The sequence below is a fragment of the Lampetra fluviatilis genome, chromosome 49, assembly GCF_964198595.1.
Source record: "Lampetra fluviatilis chromosome 49, kcLamFluv1.1, whole genome shotgun sequence".
Taxonomy (NCBI): Eukaryota; Metazoa; Chordata; class Hyperoartia; order Petromyzontiformes; family Petromyzontidae; genus Lampetra; species Lampetra fluviatilis.
In genome coordinates this window covers 2,854,547-2,871,445 of record NC_136323.1, presented here as the reverse complement: position 1 = coordinate 2,871,445, position 16,899 = coordinate 2,854,547, and the positions used below count along the sequence as shown (strand labels likewise).

Here is a 16,899-nt window from a genome sequence, read left to right as displayed (position 1 = left end):
GATTTCGTGACTGCAGGGATTCATGTTCTTGGTTCTTTCGGTAAAGTCACGTAGAAGGGAAGTAATAAAATATAATGATTGACTATTTAAGCTCACATTGGACCATCTTTAACGTGAGGATGCAAGCGCACAACACTCTACAAGCAATAATATATATTACCTCACAAAATGACTCATCCCTTTATGCAATAAGACGTGCAATGTTGAGTATAGCGTCTTGCAGGAGCTTATAGTGTGTGTATGATACCAAAGACATCGTTCTGGCTGGGTCTCTGGGACCCAGCGCTGGTTCCTCGCGTTAATCTCAAATGTTTGCTCGCAGGACGTGTTTGAGATGCGCTTCGCTAAGATGCCCGATGAGCCGGTGGTGGTCGCCCAGCCTCCTCCTCCTGCTGCTCCTGCTCCTGCTACTGCTGCTGCTCCTCCTGCTGCCCCTGCTGCTGCTCCTGCTGCTCCTGCTGCTCCTGCACCTGTGGCACCCGCCGCCACCGCGGCCGCCGCGACTGCCGCCCCCACGGCCGCCCCTCCGCCGCCTCCTGCCCCCGAGGTCGTGGTGCCCTCGTCCAGTGAGAGCAGCAGTCCCAGCACCTCGGAGAGCGACAGCTCGGACGAGTCCGAGAAGGAGAGAGCCAATCGGCTCGCCGAGCTGCAGGAGCAGGTGCTGTAACAATGTTATCTCTTTATTGCTTTTTCCATTGCACGGCCGAGTCTCGCCGGGCGCTTCCCCATGCCAGCCCGGCGAGGCTCAAGGAGGCGGCAGGTTTTTTTTTTTTTGACTGCGCGAGTCGACGTCGCGTCGCCGTACTGACTGACGTCGCACACAATGAACGTGTGATTAGCCCCAACTCTGGACCTGCTTGGCCCCCAGTTCGGATTCAGGTGTCTTTTTTTTGTTCCGAATTTAACCGATGGAAAAGCAAACCGTACTGCGGTTGTGGCAGTGGAAATGGGGTGTTTGTGTCGGTGTGTTGTGATCACTTGGGGAGCTGTGGCCTAGTGGATATTTCTTAAATTTGATCCTGATCCATCTACAATTATTGCCCTCTTCATACAGAAACCATCATGTCGTGTCCCCCCAAGAACGCGTACTCAACTTTTGTTTGCCCGATGACATCTTGCTTTAGCCTGACTTTGCAGCCTCCTGTCCCAAGCTGTTGTGAACAAAGATAAGAACTCGACAAACGCCACGCGCCGTGTTGCGTCATCTCGCCCGCGTGGCTGAGAGTGTAGTATTTTCAACCCGTCGTCCCGAGTCGCGGCCTTGAGTGTAGCATTCTGGGTAAATTAATTATTCCGAGGACAATCGCGCGTCGCTGGAAAGCGCACGACTCGCTTGATTTCCCCTGCCGGTTGTGCGATCGTCACAAAGTGTTTTGTACCCACGATGCAGCATTCACCGTCATCTTTAAATGTTAAATCACCTCTGTCTTGTGACAGCTGAAGGCACTGCACGAGCAGCTGGCCTCGCTGTCCCAGGCGCCCATCTCCAAGCCCAAGAAGAAGAAAGAGAAGAAGAAGAAAGAGAAGGATCGCGAGCGCACGGAGAAACCCCGCAGGAAGGAGGAGGGCGCTGAAGAGGACGACAAGAAGCTTAAGCTGCAGAAGAACAAACCCCTGGGTCAGCCCAAGAAGCCAGTGGCAAAGCCCAACAGCAACAGTGGCAAGTAAGGCCCTCGATTTGGTGCACTGCCGTGCTTCCTGCGCAGGTGCCTCTGTGTGTGCGTGTGCGCATTGTGATCGCCGTCGGGGTCTGTCGCGGTGCCCTGCCAGCGAGCCCTTCCGCGCTTTGGGTGATGGCCTCGAAAGCTCACCGAGCTTGGCACAAGTGCTGTGGTGAAGTCATCGGCACTCGGTGGCGAATGACGACCGTGGTTGTTGTTTTAGGGGATGGAGAAGCGGCAGTCCAGTGGTTAGTGCGCCGCCCTACAAACCTGTCGACCCGAGGTTGATTCCCGCCCACTCGTGACTGACATCACTGATGAATATCTCTACTGGGCTTGAGCCTCCTGTAGGTCGACGCAACCTTAAATGAGTACCTGCTGGGGTATGTAAACGTTTGCACTATGGCGATGAAGTTGACCAGGTGTAGTGCTGGCCAGGGCAGAGGAGTGTAATTTATTGGGCATGTTGTGTATAAATAGTGTTTTTGAATGTATTATTATTATTAATGCTAGGTGCGTGCTCGAAATTCTACTGAGGAAGATTTAAACATGGATTGGAGACCTTAAACAAATTATTCGGGTCTTTCGGTAAAGTCACGTAGATAGGTATAAATTAATAAAAATTATAAATTTAAAAAGTACGACATTTCAATCACAACACAAGCGATCATCATCAGGAGGAAAGCTGCTGAATCCATACTGTTTTATAGGTTGTAGTCCTAGGGTCATTAACGAAGTGGGCGGGGCTAGTGATGTTAATGTGAGAAATTGGTTTAACACGTCGGCTTTCGCGACCAATATTTTTCATAATAAACGTTTTTGGGTTAGATCGCGTTATTTATAAATGTGTCGTAACCCTCCACCACCCGACACGGCCAATCAGCAAAAGTGTCACGGTGACAAGAGACAAATAGTTCACTACTTTAGTCCACCCGTGTGTTGAAGAGTGAATCCACAACATTTACAGTTTTTGACTACGACGTTTCGCTGGTAATTACATCCAACATCATCGGGCAATTCGCCAGAATGGTGAAGAGAAATCAATTTCGTGTGAGCCCACTGCATTAAAACAAAGATCAGCCAGGGCCGAGGTATTGGTCCTACCGTATTTCAGATCTGCCTTATGTTCACGAACACGGTCCGAGACATGTCGCTTAGTTTCCCCAATGTAACTATTGCCGCAGACACAGCTTAGTTTGTACACACGCCAGGGTATTGCCTATCAGGGATCCTATGCTTCACAGATGGGATCAGATCACGAAAATTATGTACTGTGTTAAATCGAGCCTGGATCTTGTGTTTGCTCAAGATTTTGGAAGTATTTTTTGTGACCCCTGCTATGTATGGCAAGGTGATGGTTTTTGATTGGGTCCTCAGATGGTTCTTTCCCAACGGTTGGGGTGATAGCTTTACGGATTGTATGGTCCGAATATCCATTCATCTTGAGAGCTTGGTGCACGTGTTTCAGTTCACTGGCTAGGTGATGATGGTCGGAGATGCATCGAGCTCTATGGTGTAGAGGTTTGATGAGAGAATTCTTCTGGGATGGATGGTGGGGTGGGAGTCGGGTTTTAGGTTGGCATCCGTATGAGTTGCATTCCTGTAGACAGTGTCCCATTGAGCCATCTGGTCTCTTCGAATAGAACATCCAAAAATGGTAGCTTGCCATCCTTTTCCACCTCCATGGTGAATTTGATGGCTGGGTGTATGGAATTAATGTGGTTGAGGAATTGGTTCAGAGCTGGTCGGCCATGTGGCCAGATGACGAACGTGTCATCTACATACCTCTTCCACAAGGACGGACGTAGAGTGATAGACGTCATATTGGTCGTTCAAAAATGTAAGTGATCTTGGGTAGAACACGTCAAGAGAAGGAATTATGGTCTGTGGGCGAGAATAACGTCGTGCGTAGGTGCCTGCATAATTGCTGCATCGCAGGAGCGTGAGGGATGACAACAGCTTTGGGTGGCTTTCATCCGGCAGTGGATTAATGATGATGGTGATGAGACGAATTACAATGAAACTGCTGCCCCCTCCTCCGCCCGCACTGTCACAGGCCTCCAAAGAAGCTCAAGTCTGGCGCTCTGCAGTTTGAATCCGAGGAGGAGGCGCCCCTGAGTGAAGATGCCGCCGGCGGCGTTGGCGGCGTCGGCAGCGGCGTCATCAGCGGCGGCGTCATCGGCGCCGTCGCCGCCATTGGCGTCGGCGGCGTGGAGGACTCGCGGCCCATGACCTACGACGAGAAGCGTCAGCTGAGCCTGGACATCAACAAGCTGCCGGGCGACAAGCTGGGCCGCGTGGTGCACATCATCCAGGCGCGCGAGCCCTCGCTGCGCGAGTCCAACCCCGACGAGATCGAGATCGACTTCGAGACGCTGAAGCCGTCGACGCTGCGCGAGCTCGAGCGATACGTCGTGTCGTGCCTGCGCAAGAAGCAGCCCAAGCCCTTCTGTGCGTTTCTCATTTAATCGCGTGGAACACGGATCCCCGCGTGGTTGGGTTTGGAAGCGGCAGTGGGGAACTTGCAGGCCCCTTTGGCCGGATTTGGCTCGCACGGCCTGCGGTCGGTCACACGGGGGCCCACCGCTTGGAAACAGACGTGCTTACGCATCTGTCACCGAGAGCGTCGTTAATGAAGCTTCGTGCGCACGGCAGGGTGGAGCGGTGGCTGCGCAGTGGTTAAGCGCACTGCTCTGTAGACCCAGGCACCGGTCTACAGCCCAGGACAAACAGCATATGTACCTGTCTGTGTTTAGTTTGTTATCCTTCTCCCGCACCTCCGATTAGCGTGGTTGGCTACGTGAAATACGTTCAACATATATACTCAACAGCTTTTTATATCTTTGTGTGGCGTTCTGTCTTTAAGCCAATGGCATGGGGCTTTGTAAGATTTGAAAAGTGTGGCTATGCAAAAAAAAAGTACATTTTTTTTTTACCTGGTGTACTAGTGATTTTTACACATATATTTCAAGTTTTGCCTGATTTCTTGTCATTTGCAGCAAAAAAACGTAAGCGGAGAGATTCCGATGACAAGAAGGATGCAGACAAGAGGTTACTGGACCCCAGTGGGCACTTCATGAAAAAACCCAAAAAAGGTATCTGGCCAAGCATCACTTTTTGAAGTGAAAAATGCCTTCGAGAAATTGTACATTTAACCATTTGCATATTTAGCTACTGGATAATTCTACACGGTGGGTACGGAATCGATTAGTATCGTTTTCTTCCAGAAAATAACACTATAAAGGGTTGCCATACAATATCAGTTTGCGGGGTATGACGGTAATCACGATACCAACTGTGGTCTGTCGCGACAGTCCTCGTTTGAGTCGTTAACAATTCCACGCGGTCCACCAACCCTTAGCCTCTCCAGCGCTGGATGGCAGGCGCGGTGTGCGTGCGTGCGTACGAGCCGAGCTCACATGCGCTGGCATGCGTGTGTGCTTGCTTGCGTTCGAGCCGAGCTCACGCGCGCTGGCGTGCGTGTGTACGAGCCGAGCTCGTGTGTGCGTGCGAGTCTATCTCACGCGTGCTGCCGTACCCGTTGCGCTTTCTCCACCGGCAGAGCGGAGGGACCCCAGCTTGGAGGGAGTCGGCGCCCCTCGGCTCAGCGGCAGTTCGAGCAGTTCGTCGGGCTCGGAGAGCAGCAGCGAGAGCACCAGCTCGTCGGAGAGCGACTCCGAGACAGGTCACTGCGACGGCCTCACTCGCAGCGGAATGACGTTTCTCCTCCGAGGGGCGTGACGATTCAATCGGTTCAATCACCTCGGTGGTACACGTGGTGTTCGCGCACCGCTCTCTTGTTCTCCTTCCCCCTGCACCAACGATTTAGCACGGTTGGCTACGTACGGTGCGAAAGAAGTTCAACATAAGTAGGGCAAGGCTATCGCCTAGGCGTGCTGTGTTTGGCAGATGAGTCTAGTCTGCCAGTAGCGGGGAGGGGATGATGTTGCTTTGTGGTTTCACCAATTAACCTTTGCACAGCGGGTTCCTTCTATTCTTTGGCAAATTTGCACCTTGACGCAAACTCTTGATTGCCAGGTTCATAGTGCAGTGTGTGCGAGCTGGTAGGCTGCAAGTTTAGAATCTTGAAGATTTACCGCGTCATAGTGTAGAATGTGAATTGTATCTAATCAGAGTTTCTCCGTTTTTTTTTTTTTACCCTGTGAAAGATTGACGGTAGGGGAGGAGGGTGGAATTGTTGCCCTAAATTGTGAGGCTTAGGACTTTTTTTTTTGCTGTATCTTAATTTGACACCCTGTGTTATTAAAAGTTAATTTGATATAAACAGTCCTGGAACCCAAAAAAATCGTCATTGAATCTGTGTACTCTTGGGTTCTTTCGGTAAAGTCACGTAGGAAGAAAATAAATTAAATAATAGAATACGACGTTTCGATTGCAACACAAGCAATCGTCATCAGGTAGAACTACATTTGAGAGAGAGACAAAACACAGACACACAGACAGACACACAAGCAGAGAGAGACAACAGAGACACACAGAGACCCAATGCCTCTGTGTCGTGGCCTTAAATAGAGAGAGAGGGGGTGGGGGCAGAGAGAGAGGTGGGTCTGCTGGAGCAAAGAAATTAGCATGTCAATGAGAGAGCTGTGTGGAAATCCACCCCACGGCGGCAGGGGGAGAGAAAGACCCAGCAAGTCTGGTAAATTTGAGAGAGAGTTGTGTGGAAATCCACCCCGAAGCGGCCGGGGGAGAGAGAGTGAATGGACCTTTGAGAGCCTGGTAATTTTTTATAGAGATAAATAGGCAGTTTGAGAAAACAAACCTAGCAATTTTTTGGAAATGTAATGCAATGCAACGCAGAGAGTCGGCTAACAGACAGTTAACGCATAGCCTGGTTGATTACGTTCTCCAGAGATTGCTAAATTAGAAGTTAAGTGTGAAATTTGACAAACAGAGACACACAGAGAGAGAAAACTAACTTTTATCCTTCCCGTAGAGTATTGAAAGAAAATCTTCACGTAAAATAAAGCAAAGTGAAAAAAATCTTAACAACCTGTAGATTCTAATAATCGGGTTTTTCCCCTTTTTTCTGGCAACAAATCTGAAACCTTTTTACAAGGATTCATGTCTGCATTAACCACAATACTTGCAGTCAAAATGCAAAAAAAACACACTATGATAATATATGCATTGTCCTTGAAACTGATTGGTCCACACCAAGGGACGGCTTTCTTTTGAGCCTCGACCCAATTGGTGCTCGACTAGAGGACGCCAAAAGGCGTACAGCTCAAAGGCAATGCACTATCAAAGTAATGAGGGCTCGGGAAAACCGTTTTGGAAATTAAGAAAACAGTTTTTGGATATCGTGCAGCTGAGATGTTTGATTTGAAGCTTTGAATCAAGGAGGATTTTAAATTTCGATTTAAAGCTTTCGTGACTGCAGGGATTTATCTTCTTAGTTCTTTCGGTAAAGTCACGTAGAAGGAAAATAATAAAATAATAAAAATAAAACAATAAAATAATTCTCACGACGTTTCGGCCACAACGCAAGCAGCCGTCTTCAGGTGGAGAACAGGTCTGTCAAGTAGACAGAGTCTGATTAAGTGCGCAGACCTGTTCTCCACCTGAAGACGGCTGCTTGCGTTGTGGCCGAAACGTCGTGAGAATTATTTTATTATGTTTTATTTTTATTATTTTATTATTTTCCTTCTACGTGACTTTACCGAAAGAACCAAGAAGAAGGAGGATTTCGTTGTGGAGAACAGCTTGTTATATAAACGTTTTACTTATTTTAACTATGATGCCCTGTCCCTCTCTGCTTCAACAGAAATGACTGCCAAGGTAATGCCGGCCATCCAGGCAGGTGGCGTCGACCTGGATATGTTGCAGGTGAACCACATGGCCGTGAGTAGACGTTGAAGCAACACAAAGCGACATTATCACTCACAAAGGGGAATCCCGGTCGGAGGGCTCGCAGGCAACAGCGCTGATCTCTCACTCTTCAGATCCTGGATTCGAATCCAGATTTCAGCCACTGCCCGTTATTAAACCGTGTTGTCGAGTGCATGCGAGTTTACGGTCTTGGCACGGCCACCAATGACTGCGCTCAAAACGCATCTGTCACGTGAAATTTGGTTCTGCGCACTTAATTGTTTGCAAAATTTGAAGCTCTGGGACTTTAAATGCGTTTCACTGTCACGCGAAAAGCATTGCGCTGTGTGGCAGGGTACGTGATGGGAAAGTTGCTGCACTCTGTACTGAAGGAATCTTAGAGGTTGTTGAGAATATTTTTAGGTTTTTTCGGTAAAGTCACGTAGGTAAAAAAAAAAATAGATTAAAATTAATAAAAGTAACATAAAATAAAAATCACGACGTTTCGGAGGCAACACAAGCCTCCGTCTTCAGGTGGAACCGTCACAGCACGATTGCTGTATCAAGTAAGAGAAATTCCAAGAGAACCGTCCTTGTATATATACTGGTTGAGGGTGGGAGGAGCCAAGGCAGGCCCCTGGATATTATTATTAGTGTGAAGTTGTTGAGAATATAAATAACAAGATAAATCAACGAGACAATGTGCCTCCCTCCCAATCTCATTCGGTGATGGGGTTACCATGGCGGTGGAGCAGTGCACACACGGAGTTAACCGTCGCGTCCTTGCGTTCGTGCGTGCATTCCAGGATTTGAAGGCGTGCGATCCATCACCCGAGGCGGCTCCCCAGATGCAGTCGCTGCTGCCCAACGTGTGCTGCCTGGAGGGGCTGTCCAGCTTCAGCAAGTCGGTCATCCAGCAGCCGCTGCCATCGCCGCTCGCTGATGCCATGCCCTCGGGTACTGTGCGCGGATGAGCCCAGCGGTGTGGAAAGCCTGCGTGCTGGGACGGGAGGCATCAATCCCCTCTGTTTCGATTTAAAGCTTTCGTGACTGCAGGGATTCATCTTCTTGGTTCTTTCGGTAAAGTCACATAGAAGGGAAGTAATAAAATAATAAAAATAATTCTCACGACGTTTCGGCCACAACGCAAGCAGCTGTCCTCAGGTGAACGGCTGCTTGCGTTGTGGCCAAAACGTCGTGAGAATGATTTTATTGTTTTATTTTTATTATTTTATTACTTCCCTTCTACGTGACTTTACCGAAAGAACCAAGAAGATGAATCCCCTCTGTGTCAAATGCTACAGCAGAGTAACAACAATAGTTGACTCTCTTCATCACTTGTATGCGGCTTATCCGGCCTGCGGATTAACCGTGCTTCATTGGTCTGTGGCAGTGCAATGGAAACTCTTTTTATCTGGTAAATAATGCTCGCACCTGGATTCATTGGGGCTAGAGCCTATCCAGTTGTATGTAATGTCGGGCATAGGGCACGTAATAAATCAATTGTCATTTACTGAACGCTAAAAAAAATTATTGCTAAGATCAATAAGTTCATTAGTTTGTGTATGAACCGTGACAAACATTTGTAATGATTAATATGTAGAACGTGTGGTGTAGGGGCTGCAGTGCCCTCCCGCTGTCGTCATTTTGCGCAGCGTGTGTGGTAACTTTTTTGTGTGGCACTACCACGCAGGTTTTCCTGGGGTGCTGTCACACCAGCCGGAGGCCGATGCTCCGATGACCATGAAGCAACATCTGCAGCAGCAACAGCAGCAGCAGCAGCAGCAACAACAGCAGCAACAACAGCAGCAGCAACAACAACAGCAGCAGCAGAAAGTATATGGGCAGTCGCTGTCACAACCTTCAGAACAGCAGCTCCTTTCGCCGGGCAACATCATCCAGCCCACACAGCTTTTCCCGCACTCACTGTTGCAGCAGCAGCAGATGCAGCAGCAGCAGCAGCAGCCTCCGCAAATGCAGCCGCAGCAGCAGTTCATGTTCCCCACCTTTGCTTCGTTGCCACATCACCACATGCAGAACTCTTCTCAGCAGCAGCAACAGCAGCAGCAGGCGAGAGTGCAAGCGATGATGCAGGAGATGTCGTTCCACGCTCAGAGCCACGCTCACCACGGCTTCCACCAGTCCATGCCGTCACCGCACCCGACCCCTCTGCAGTCGCCACCGCAGCAGAGAGGCCTGCCGCACCTGTCGCCGCAACAGCAGCAGCAGCAGCACGGAGTGGGTAGACCATCGGCCCCGCACAGCACGCAGGTGCCAGGGCACCATCACATGGGGCGGCCGCCTTCACCGCAGCATCACATGCTGCACTCTCTGCCTCCTCCTCCTTCGCAGCAGCAGCACCATCACCAGCAGCAGCAGCAACAGCACCACCACCAGCAGCAGCAGCAGCACCACCACGTGATGCATCGACCTCACCTGTCCCCGCAGCACGGCTCGCCGCCGGAACTCTCGCCGCAGTACCCTTCCCCGCAGGCACAGCCACGCATGCAGCAGTCGCCGATTTCACAGCAGCAGCAGCAGCAGTCGCGCGTCACCCCCTCGCCACAGCAGCAGCAGCAGCTTCAGCATCAAACCGCCGTTGTGCAGCAACAGCGAGGGCAGCTGCAGCAGCAGCAGCAGCCACAGAACGTTTACTCGCGCATGCAGCAGCAGTCGCCTCAGCAGCAGCAGCAGCAACAGCAGCAGGGGCGGCCAATGCAGCAGCAGCAGCAGCAGAGCGGTCGAACTCCTGCACAGTACCAGCTGCCGCCACAAGCAGCTGCTCAGCACCTGCATGGGATGGATGGGCGAGGGGTCGGTGTCAAACCGCCGCCTCAACAGCAGCAGCCTCAGCAGCAGCAGCAGCATCAGCAGCACCCTTCACCGATGTCACCTCCTCAGCCTTCGCCACCAGCCTGGGCTCAGCGCTCTCCACAGCAGAGGTCGCAGCAGCAGCAACAGCAGCAGCAGCACCAGCAAATGCCACCTTCCCCGCAGCAGCAACAGCAGCAGCATTTCCAGCAGCCGCCTGTGTCGTCAGCGCTGCGTTCGGTGCAGTCGCCGCCTCCGCCGCAGCCGGTGCCGGCGGCCGCGCAGTTTGCTGCTCCTGGTCAGAGGCAGCTCCTCCACCAGCCCAGGGCGCAGCAGGTCATCCAGCACCACCAGACGGGGCCGCACCAGCCGCAGGCCGCCAGCAAGCCGGCCCACCCGGTGTCCGTGGCCGGTGCGTGTGTCGGATGACGGCGTGTGACGCACGTGGAGGCACCCGTGGCGAGATTTCGATTAGCGCGTGAATGCGTTGGCTCTGTCCGTCTGGCTGTTGGTAGAGGTGGGGGGGCGGCACGGGTGACGAGATCTCGATAACTCTCGTAACGGTCATCCATTACAAACCGAAATTCTGTGTAAAGTTGCGTTCCTGTTTGTTAGAGATTCACCCACCCAGCAAACAAACTGTTTGGGCAAAACCTGGCGCTTGAAACTTGGTGCTAATAAACCAGCGCTTTCTGCCAAGGCGATGGTGTCAATGAAGTGTGTAAATTTCTGCCACAGTTAGCGTCGGTGATCATAAGACCAAAGCACGGTCGTGAGATGTTAACTACATCGCCTGGTATACAGGAGGTCGTGGGTTCAATCCCAACCATTGATGCCTGCTGTATATTTGGGGTTTGCATGTTCTCCCCGTGGTCATGTGGATTTATTTCCGGTTCTCCGGTTTTTTCCCTCCACATTTAGAAATATGCGTTCATATAATGTTGAATGTACTGTAGTCGTACAACGAAGCGCACCTACAAAATAATTATGATACCTGCATCTTGTCTTCATGATGCTTGACATAGTTGCAAATCATAACGTCGCATATCCAAATGCTAAATTTAGTTGGAAGGGTTGTGCTTAAACTTACTGTTGAGCGGAAACAGTAACAATTGGCATGTTAAAACGCTTGTCCACATCACAATTTAATTTGTTGGGCTGTGTCGGATGGCGGACGGTTTTAACGACACACATCTGGTTGGATCGTCACGTGGCCTCGCCAAAAAACGTAATTATGAATCGCGTAATCATGAAGCTTGGGAAACTGTTATCGAGATAATCGTCATCGTAAAATTCAATGTCGTGTCCGTGGAAATTTACACCGTGGCAAATCCAGCCACCGGGTTTGACGGCCACGTCACGCTCCCGAGTGTGACGCCCCCCACCCCTTCCGTGTGTCCCGTGCCCCGACCCCCGCAGGCCACCCCTCGCCACAGGCGCAGTCCCCGCTGTCTCAGCCGCACCAGGTGCGCGCCAGCCCCGGCGGGCAACGCATGATGCCCCCGGGGGGACTCCGCGCCGGCGGGCCAGAGCCGCTGGGCGCCCCGCGCGCCGCCTACCTGGGCGAGGAGGGGCGGCGCTCGCCGGCGCTCCGCTCCGACGCGCCCGCCGCTCACCTGCCACAGATGCACCCCGGCGGCACGGACAGGGGCGAAGGACACAAGCTGCCCGGCATGCACAGTAGGGAGCACGCGCACGCAAACGATCCCACCCACCCCCTCGTGTGCCGTGCCTTGCCTTCGCAGGTGCTCGTCAGCGGCACTTGCCCTCGGTTGAGGCTACACGGGGGATGTTTGTGATGAGCGCGCGTGTGGTGGGCGCCCGTGTCCGCGTTGCAGAGCCCGAGCGGGAGCTGCAGGAGCGGGGGGGGGGGACCCGTTGCCAGCATGCCCCCTGGACAGCCGCCCCCTCAGGCACTCAACTTGAACCGGCCCAAGCAGCAGGACCCCAAAATCTCCGTTGCTCCAAAAAAGGTGGCTTGGCGGTTGACAAGCCGCCTGCACGATCAAAATGTTTTGTGTGTGTGCTTGCTCAAGAAAATACATTTTTTTATCGTTATCATCAAATACTTTTTTTTTCTGCGTAGCGCTCCCATGTGTTTTTAGCTTGTGCTGCAACGTGTTGTTTGGCACATTGTCCGACGTTTCGCTCCACGTCCTGAGAGCCTGGTTTTCCTGAAGAAGCTCCCAGCACGCGGAACGAATGTCGGACGTCACGCAGAAAAAGACGCGATACGACCCAAACACACTTACCTAGGAGAGCTTTACATGCACGACGCTCTCTTACTTTGACAAAAGGTTGTTGAGCGAGGAATTGTTGCTAACAGTAATTTTTTTATGATGATTTTGCATGTGTTTATCGTGATCATTGTGCTCATGGTGGTCATACTGGGGCAGTTGATGAACAAGATGATGATGAGGATGGAAGTTGTATGATGATGGTCAGAAACAAAATAAAAATGGTGGTTTTGGTGGTCGTATAAAGATGGTGGTGATGGTCATATGAAGATGGTGGTGATGGTCTTATGAAGATGGTGGTGATGGTGATCGTATGCTGATGGCGGGGAGATGACTATAATGGTCTTGATGGTAGTCGTATGACGTTGAGGGTATCCACAATATCGTGACGGTCTGTTGTGCGTCAACAAAGAGGGAGTCCCTGACCATTAACCCCCCCCCCCACCGCCCCCTCCACATTTCTCCTTTCAATCCTACAAAAGCGAGGAGCGCCGTCCTGCCCACAACAGGACCTGCGGATCAAGAACATGGGCTCCTGGGCCAGCCTGGGCAAGGCTCCGGCCTCGTCGGGCAGCGGCGGCGCCAAGACCAGCAGCGACAGCTTCGAGCAGTTCCGGCGTGCGGCGCGGGAGAAGGAGGAGCGCGAGCGTGCTCTCAAGCTGCTGGAGGAGCAACGGCGCATGCAGATGGTGCAGGCGGAGCGCGAGCGGATGCGCCTCGAGCAGGAGCGGCAGAGGTGAGCGGTGGAACCGGTGGTGACTGAACACCGGCCTGTCGCATCGTTCGTACGTCGTTTTGAATTTTCCATTTGAAACGCGCCCATATCGATGGGTTGTGTTACTTGCGTGCGGGTTTACGCAGTTGGTACCACCTATTAACCACAGTGGCGAGATGTTAACTACCTCGCCTGGTATGCAGGAAGGTCGTGGGTTTGATCCCGACCCTGGCACCTGTTTTTTTCGAGTTTGCGTGTTCTCCCCGTGGTCACGTGGATTTTTCTCCGGGTCCTCCAACAGTTTTACCCTCCACATTTAGAAGGAACCTGTGTTTCGAGTGTTGGGCTGCTCCTATACATTTCCACGTGATATCAGTTGAGCTATCGTTTGTGGTCAGATTGCTTCTGAAAAAGATGTTATGTAGCTCAGTGGGCCTTACTTGGTAAAATAAAAATAGTTTTGCTTATACCGGCGGCTACGTTGTACATGTGTTTGTTTAGCTATGGGAGCAAATGTAACCCGGATGAAACCCGTGCAGAACCGGGGGGTAGAGAATATACAAACGCCTCTAATTCGTACGTCAAAATATTTAGGTATGCTTACACTGAGAGAGGTTATCCTGCGCTTCTTGGCATGAAACTCATACCAAGAGCTGTACAATTCACAGGCATGCGAGACCCAGAAAGAAACGAACGCCGACTGCCCTTGTCGTTACACTCACTTTGTTTCCAATGGAGCTGGCATTTCCAGCTAAGTTGTCGATCGGTATGCCAATGAAAAAATAAATTGTGAAACGGTCACCAAAGGTAAGACGCTTGACCCACCTTGGTTACGAGCAAACCGGCGCTGGCATCTTAAGAGACAAGACGGCGCCCCCCCCCCCCCGTGTCCACCCCCGCCCCCCCCCCCTGTTGCGGCCAATGAGATTAACGCTGAAGGAAAACCTCTTGCGTCTGCTCCCTCTCGACGCAGGGAGCGCGACGAGGAGGAGGCGCTTGAGCGAGCGCAGCGTGCGCAGGAGGAGGCGCTGCTTCGGAGGCAGCACGAGGAGCAGGTGGCGGCACAGGCGGCGCAGGCGGCGCAGGAGATGGTGGCCCGCGAGCAGGCGGCGCAGCAGTCGGCGCAGGCGGCGCGCGACCGCGAGCTGGCGCGCAAGCGGGAGCAGGAGCGCCGGCGAAGAGAAGCGGTGAGCCCCCCCCCCCCGCCGCCGCCCTTCCCTGCACTGGCGCTGTTCATCCCCTCACCTCTGTTCTGTCTGTCTTGTTCGCTGTGTAAGCCCCAGCTGTGGCTCTTACTTGACGCGCGTAGTTGGCATGAGGTGTGTGCTGCAGGTGTTCCATTAGTGCAGCGGGTCGGCCACCAAAATAATAGAGGAGGCATTTTTTTTCGAATTCGGTAAACCCCCCCGATATTTATAGAGTGAGAAATGTTCGTGGTGAAAACGAGACAGACGGTCCTTAAATAACGTCACGAAGCACTTGAAGTGCCGCACGCGGCTCCGCCCCCACCCATGCCACCCATGCCACCCATGCATTCGTGCCACCTAGAAATGTATCCTTCACAGCCAGACGCCGCCACCTGCTGCTTGTCCTTAACAACACGTTTAGTCAGACGGTACAGTAACACAATGCCCGGTCTTCCAGGTAAAGGCTTTCATAGGCGACAGTCCAATATGTTGGACAGCGGTCGTAAATAGCAGTTGATTTCTCTGCAGTGAAGAAGGGCCATTAACTGAAATGTCGAGTATTAGATATTCTCTTTTCCGGTAGTGTTATTGACTTAAGTTCATACTTTATATAACTCGCTTATCCCCCTCCCCCAGAGCTTTTGCGCATGTTCACACATTTGTTATTTTGCACTTTGTGATCATGAAGCCTCTGCCTCGACTAACGTGAGCTCTTGTGTGTGTGTGTGTTCCCTCCATCAGCTCACCGGGACCATTGATATGAACCTTCAGAGCGACATCATGGCCAGCTTTGAAGAGAACCTCTTTTGAAGGAGCCCTTGCTGAACTGCTACAGAGTTATACGACAGACTACAATTATTTTTTACTATTCGGTGCGCCGTGTCGACCTCGTGTAAACAGGAAAGGGGGGTCCCTTTAACGGTCTGCAATTTCCTAAACGCAACAAAACAAACTTGAGTGCTCGCGAGGACTCTGTTTGACCGTGTCAGGACGACAAGGTGATTTTAACGTCCCCGATCCCCTCCCCTCTCACCCGCTGTCCGGTGTCCAGTCATCATTTAGCTTCGTCACTTAGGTTTATGCTTCCACATCGTAGAGGAGTTCACGTTCGTTGGGGGTTTTTGTTTGGGACGTGCGAGCACGTTGCGCGAATGACACTTGTAAATATTTACGAAACGGTCACGCTAACCACACGGAGGGTCAGTCATGGCCCCCCCCCCCCTGCCAGCTGGAAATCGTCGGCGTTGTTCGGCCAGTGGAATCGTCGCCGCGATGGTGGAAATGAAGCGTTCTTCGCGTGTACATTTGTGAACTTGCCTCGGGAGGGGTCGGATGGCGTGGAATGTTTTACAGTACAAGTGCTATTTTACACGATAGCTGTAGGGTAGATGATTTGTGTATCCGTAATTTCATTTGATGACAGTTTATTTATACATTTCCTTTCAGACCAGGTTAACAAATCTGTAAGATTTCGTGACGGATGCGTACTTCACGATTTGAACTTTACCTATCCGAGCTGCATTTTGATTTAAAAAAAAAACCGGGATGACCTGCATTAATGTAAATCTCACTTGTTGGGCCACTGACAGTTAAGGAATACACAACACCGTTGCTGTATTGTGAACACGAACAGGTATTTATGGTGAGAGGACTATTGCATCCACCTGTTGATAATGGATAGACTATATTAGTCGCGGAGGGAAAAAGCTATTCACTCATCCCCGTCCACCTTTTACACGGTATGGAAGAAAGAAAGCGCGAAAGGTTCACAGTTTTTTTTGTTCGCCGAAGAAGGAAAGAGACTGACGGGGGACGGCTTGATATTTTTGCGTTATTTGAAAGCATCGGAGCGGTTGCTGTCCACTGCAGCAGGGTGCTGAATCCTGCACATGTGAATTTGTGGCAAACACTATTGTAGAGCGGTTGTGCCTGCCAGTGGGGTGGGTGAGCGGCAGAAGAAGACTAAGAAGAAACGGCGGTGGTGGCGGCGGCGGCAGCGGTAGCGCTAACACAACACAAGGCGTAGAAAATCCGTCAGCATTGCATCACTGTGTGTATATCATGTAGTGCAAAACGTTGCCTTAGGCTTAGCTTGTAATTTTATCCGTGTAGGTTGGGTCACCGAGGGCTGGGATTGTGTGTGTGTGCGTGCGCGCGTGCCCACGCGCGCGTGCCCTGTTGTGAAAGCGCGCACGCGGTAGCTTATGCACAAGGGTCGTGTGTGCATTCACGCATTTGTACATGTAAATATACGCTTAGTTTCTGAGATTAATGTTGCGTTGTATTGAGATTATAGGGAAAACAAATATCTACGAAAAACTAAATGACGGGGGGGGGGGGGGTGTGCGCCGTGATGGCTCTACTCAAGGACACGGAGTTTTTATTTTCCCCGCACTCGCCGAGTTTCAGCGTCATTCAAGTCGTGCTGTACCCCGCAGCGCTCTCTGTTAACCCTC

General features: G+C 51.5%; 1 protein-coding gene across 7 annotated transcripts in view; it reads left to right on the top strand.

The window, feature by feature from the left end:
* Positions 1-14,406, top strand: part of LOC144948444 (uncharacterized) — a 42,881-nt gene extending 28,475 nt beyond the window's left edge. For 3 of the 7 annotated variants that reach the window (XM_078877918.1, XM_078877917.1, XM_078877916.1), the window contains exons 11-22: positions 323-658; positions 1,438-1,664; positions 3,718-4,112; positions 4,661-4,756; positions 5,224-5,394; positions 7,450-7,526; positions 8,300-8,450; positions 9,187-10,716; positions 11,724-11,984; positions 12,143-12,277; positions 13,024-13,277; positions 14,230-14,406. In XM_078877918.1, the coding sequence (XP_078734044.1) occupies positions 323-658; positions 1,438-1,664; positions 3,718-4,112; positions 4,661-4,756; positions 5,224-5,394; positions 7,450-7,526; positions 8,300-8,450; positions 9,187-10,716; positions 11,724-11,984; positions 12,143-12,277; positions 13,024-13,277; positions 14,230-14,256 (3,660 nt within the window). In that variant the 3' untranslated portion in view covers positions 14,257-14,406. The remainder of the gene's footprint in view (positions 1-322; positions 659-1,437; positions 1,665-3,717; positions 4,113-4,660; positions 4,757-5,223; positions 5,395-7,449; positions 7,527-8,299; positions 8,451-9,186; positions 10,717-11,723; positions 11,985-12,142; positions 12,278-13,023; positions 13,278-14,229) is intronic. The other 4 variants (XM_078877919.1, XM_078877924.1, XM_078877923.1 and 1 more) reach the window with 4 other exon arrangements.
* Positions 14,407-16,899: the final 2,493 nt, after the last annotated feature.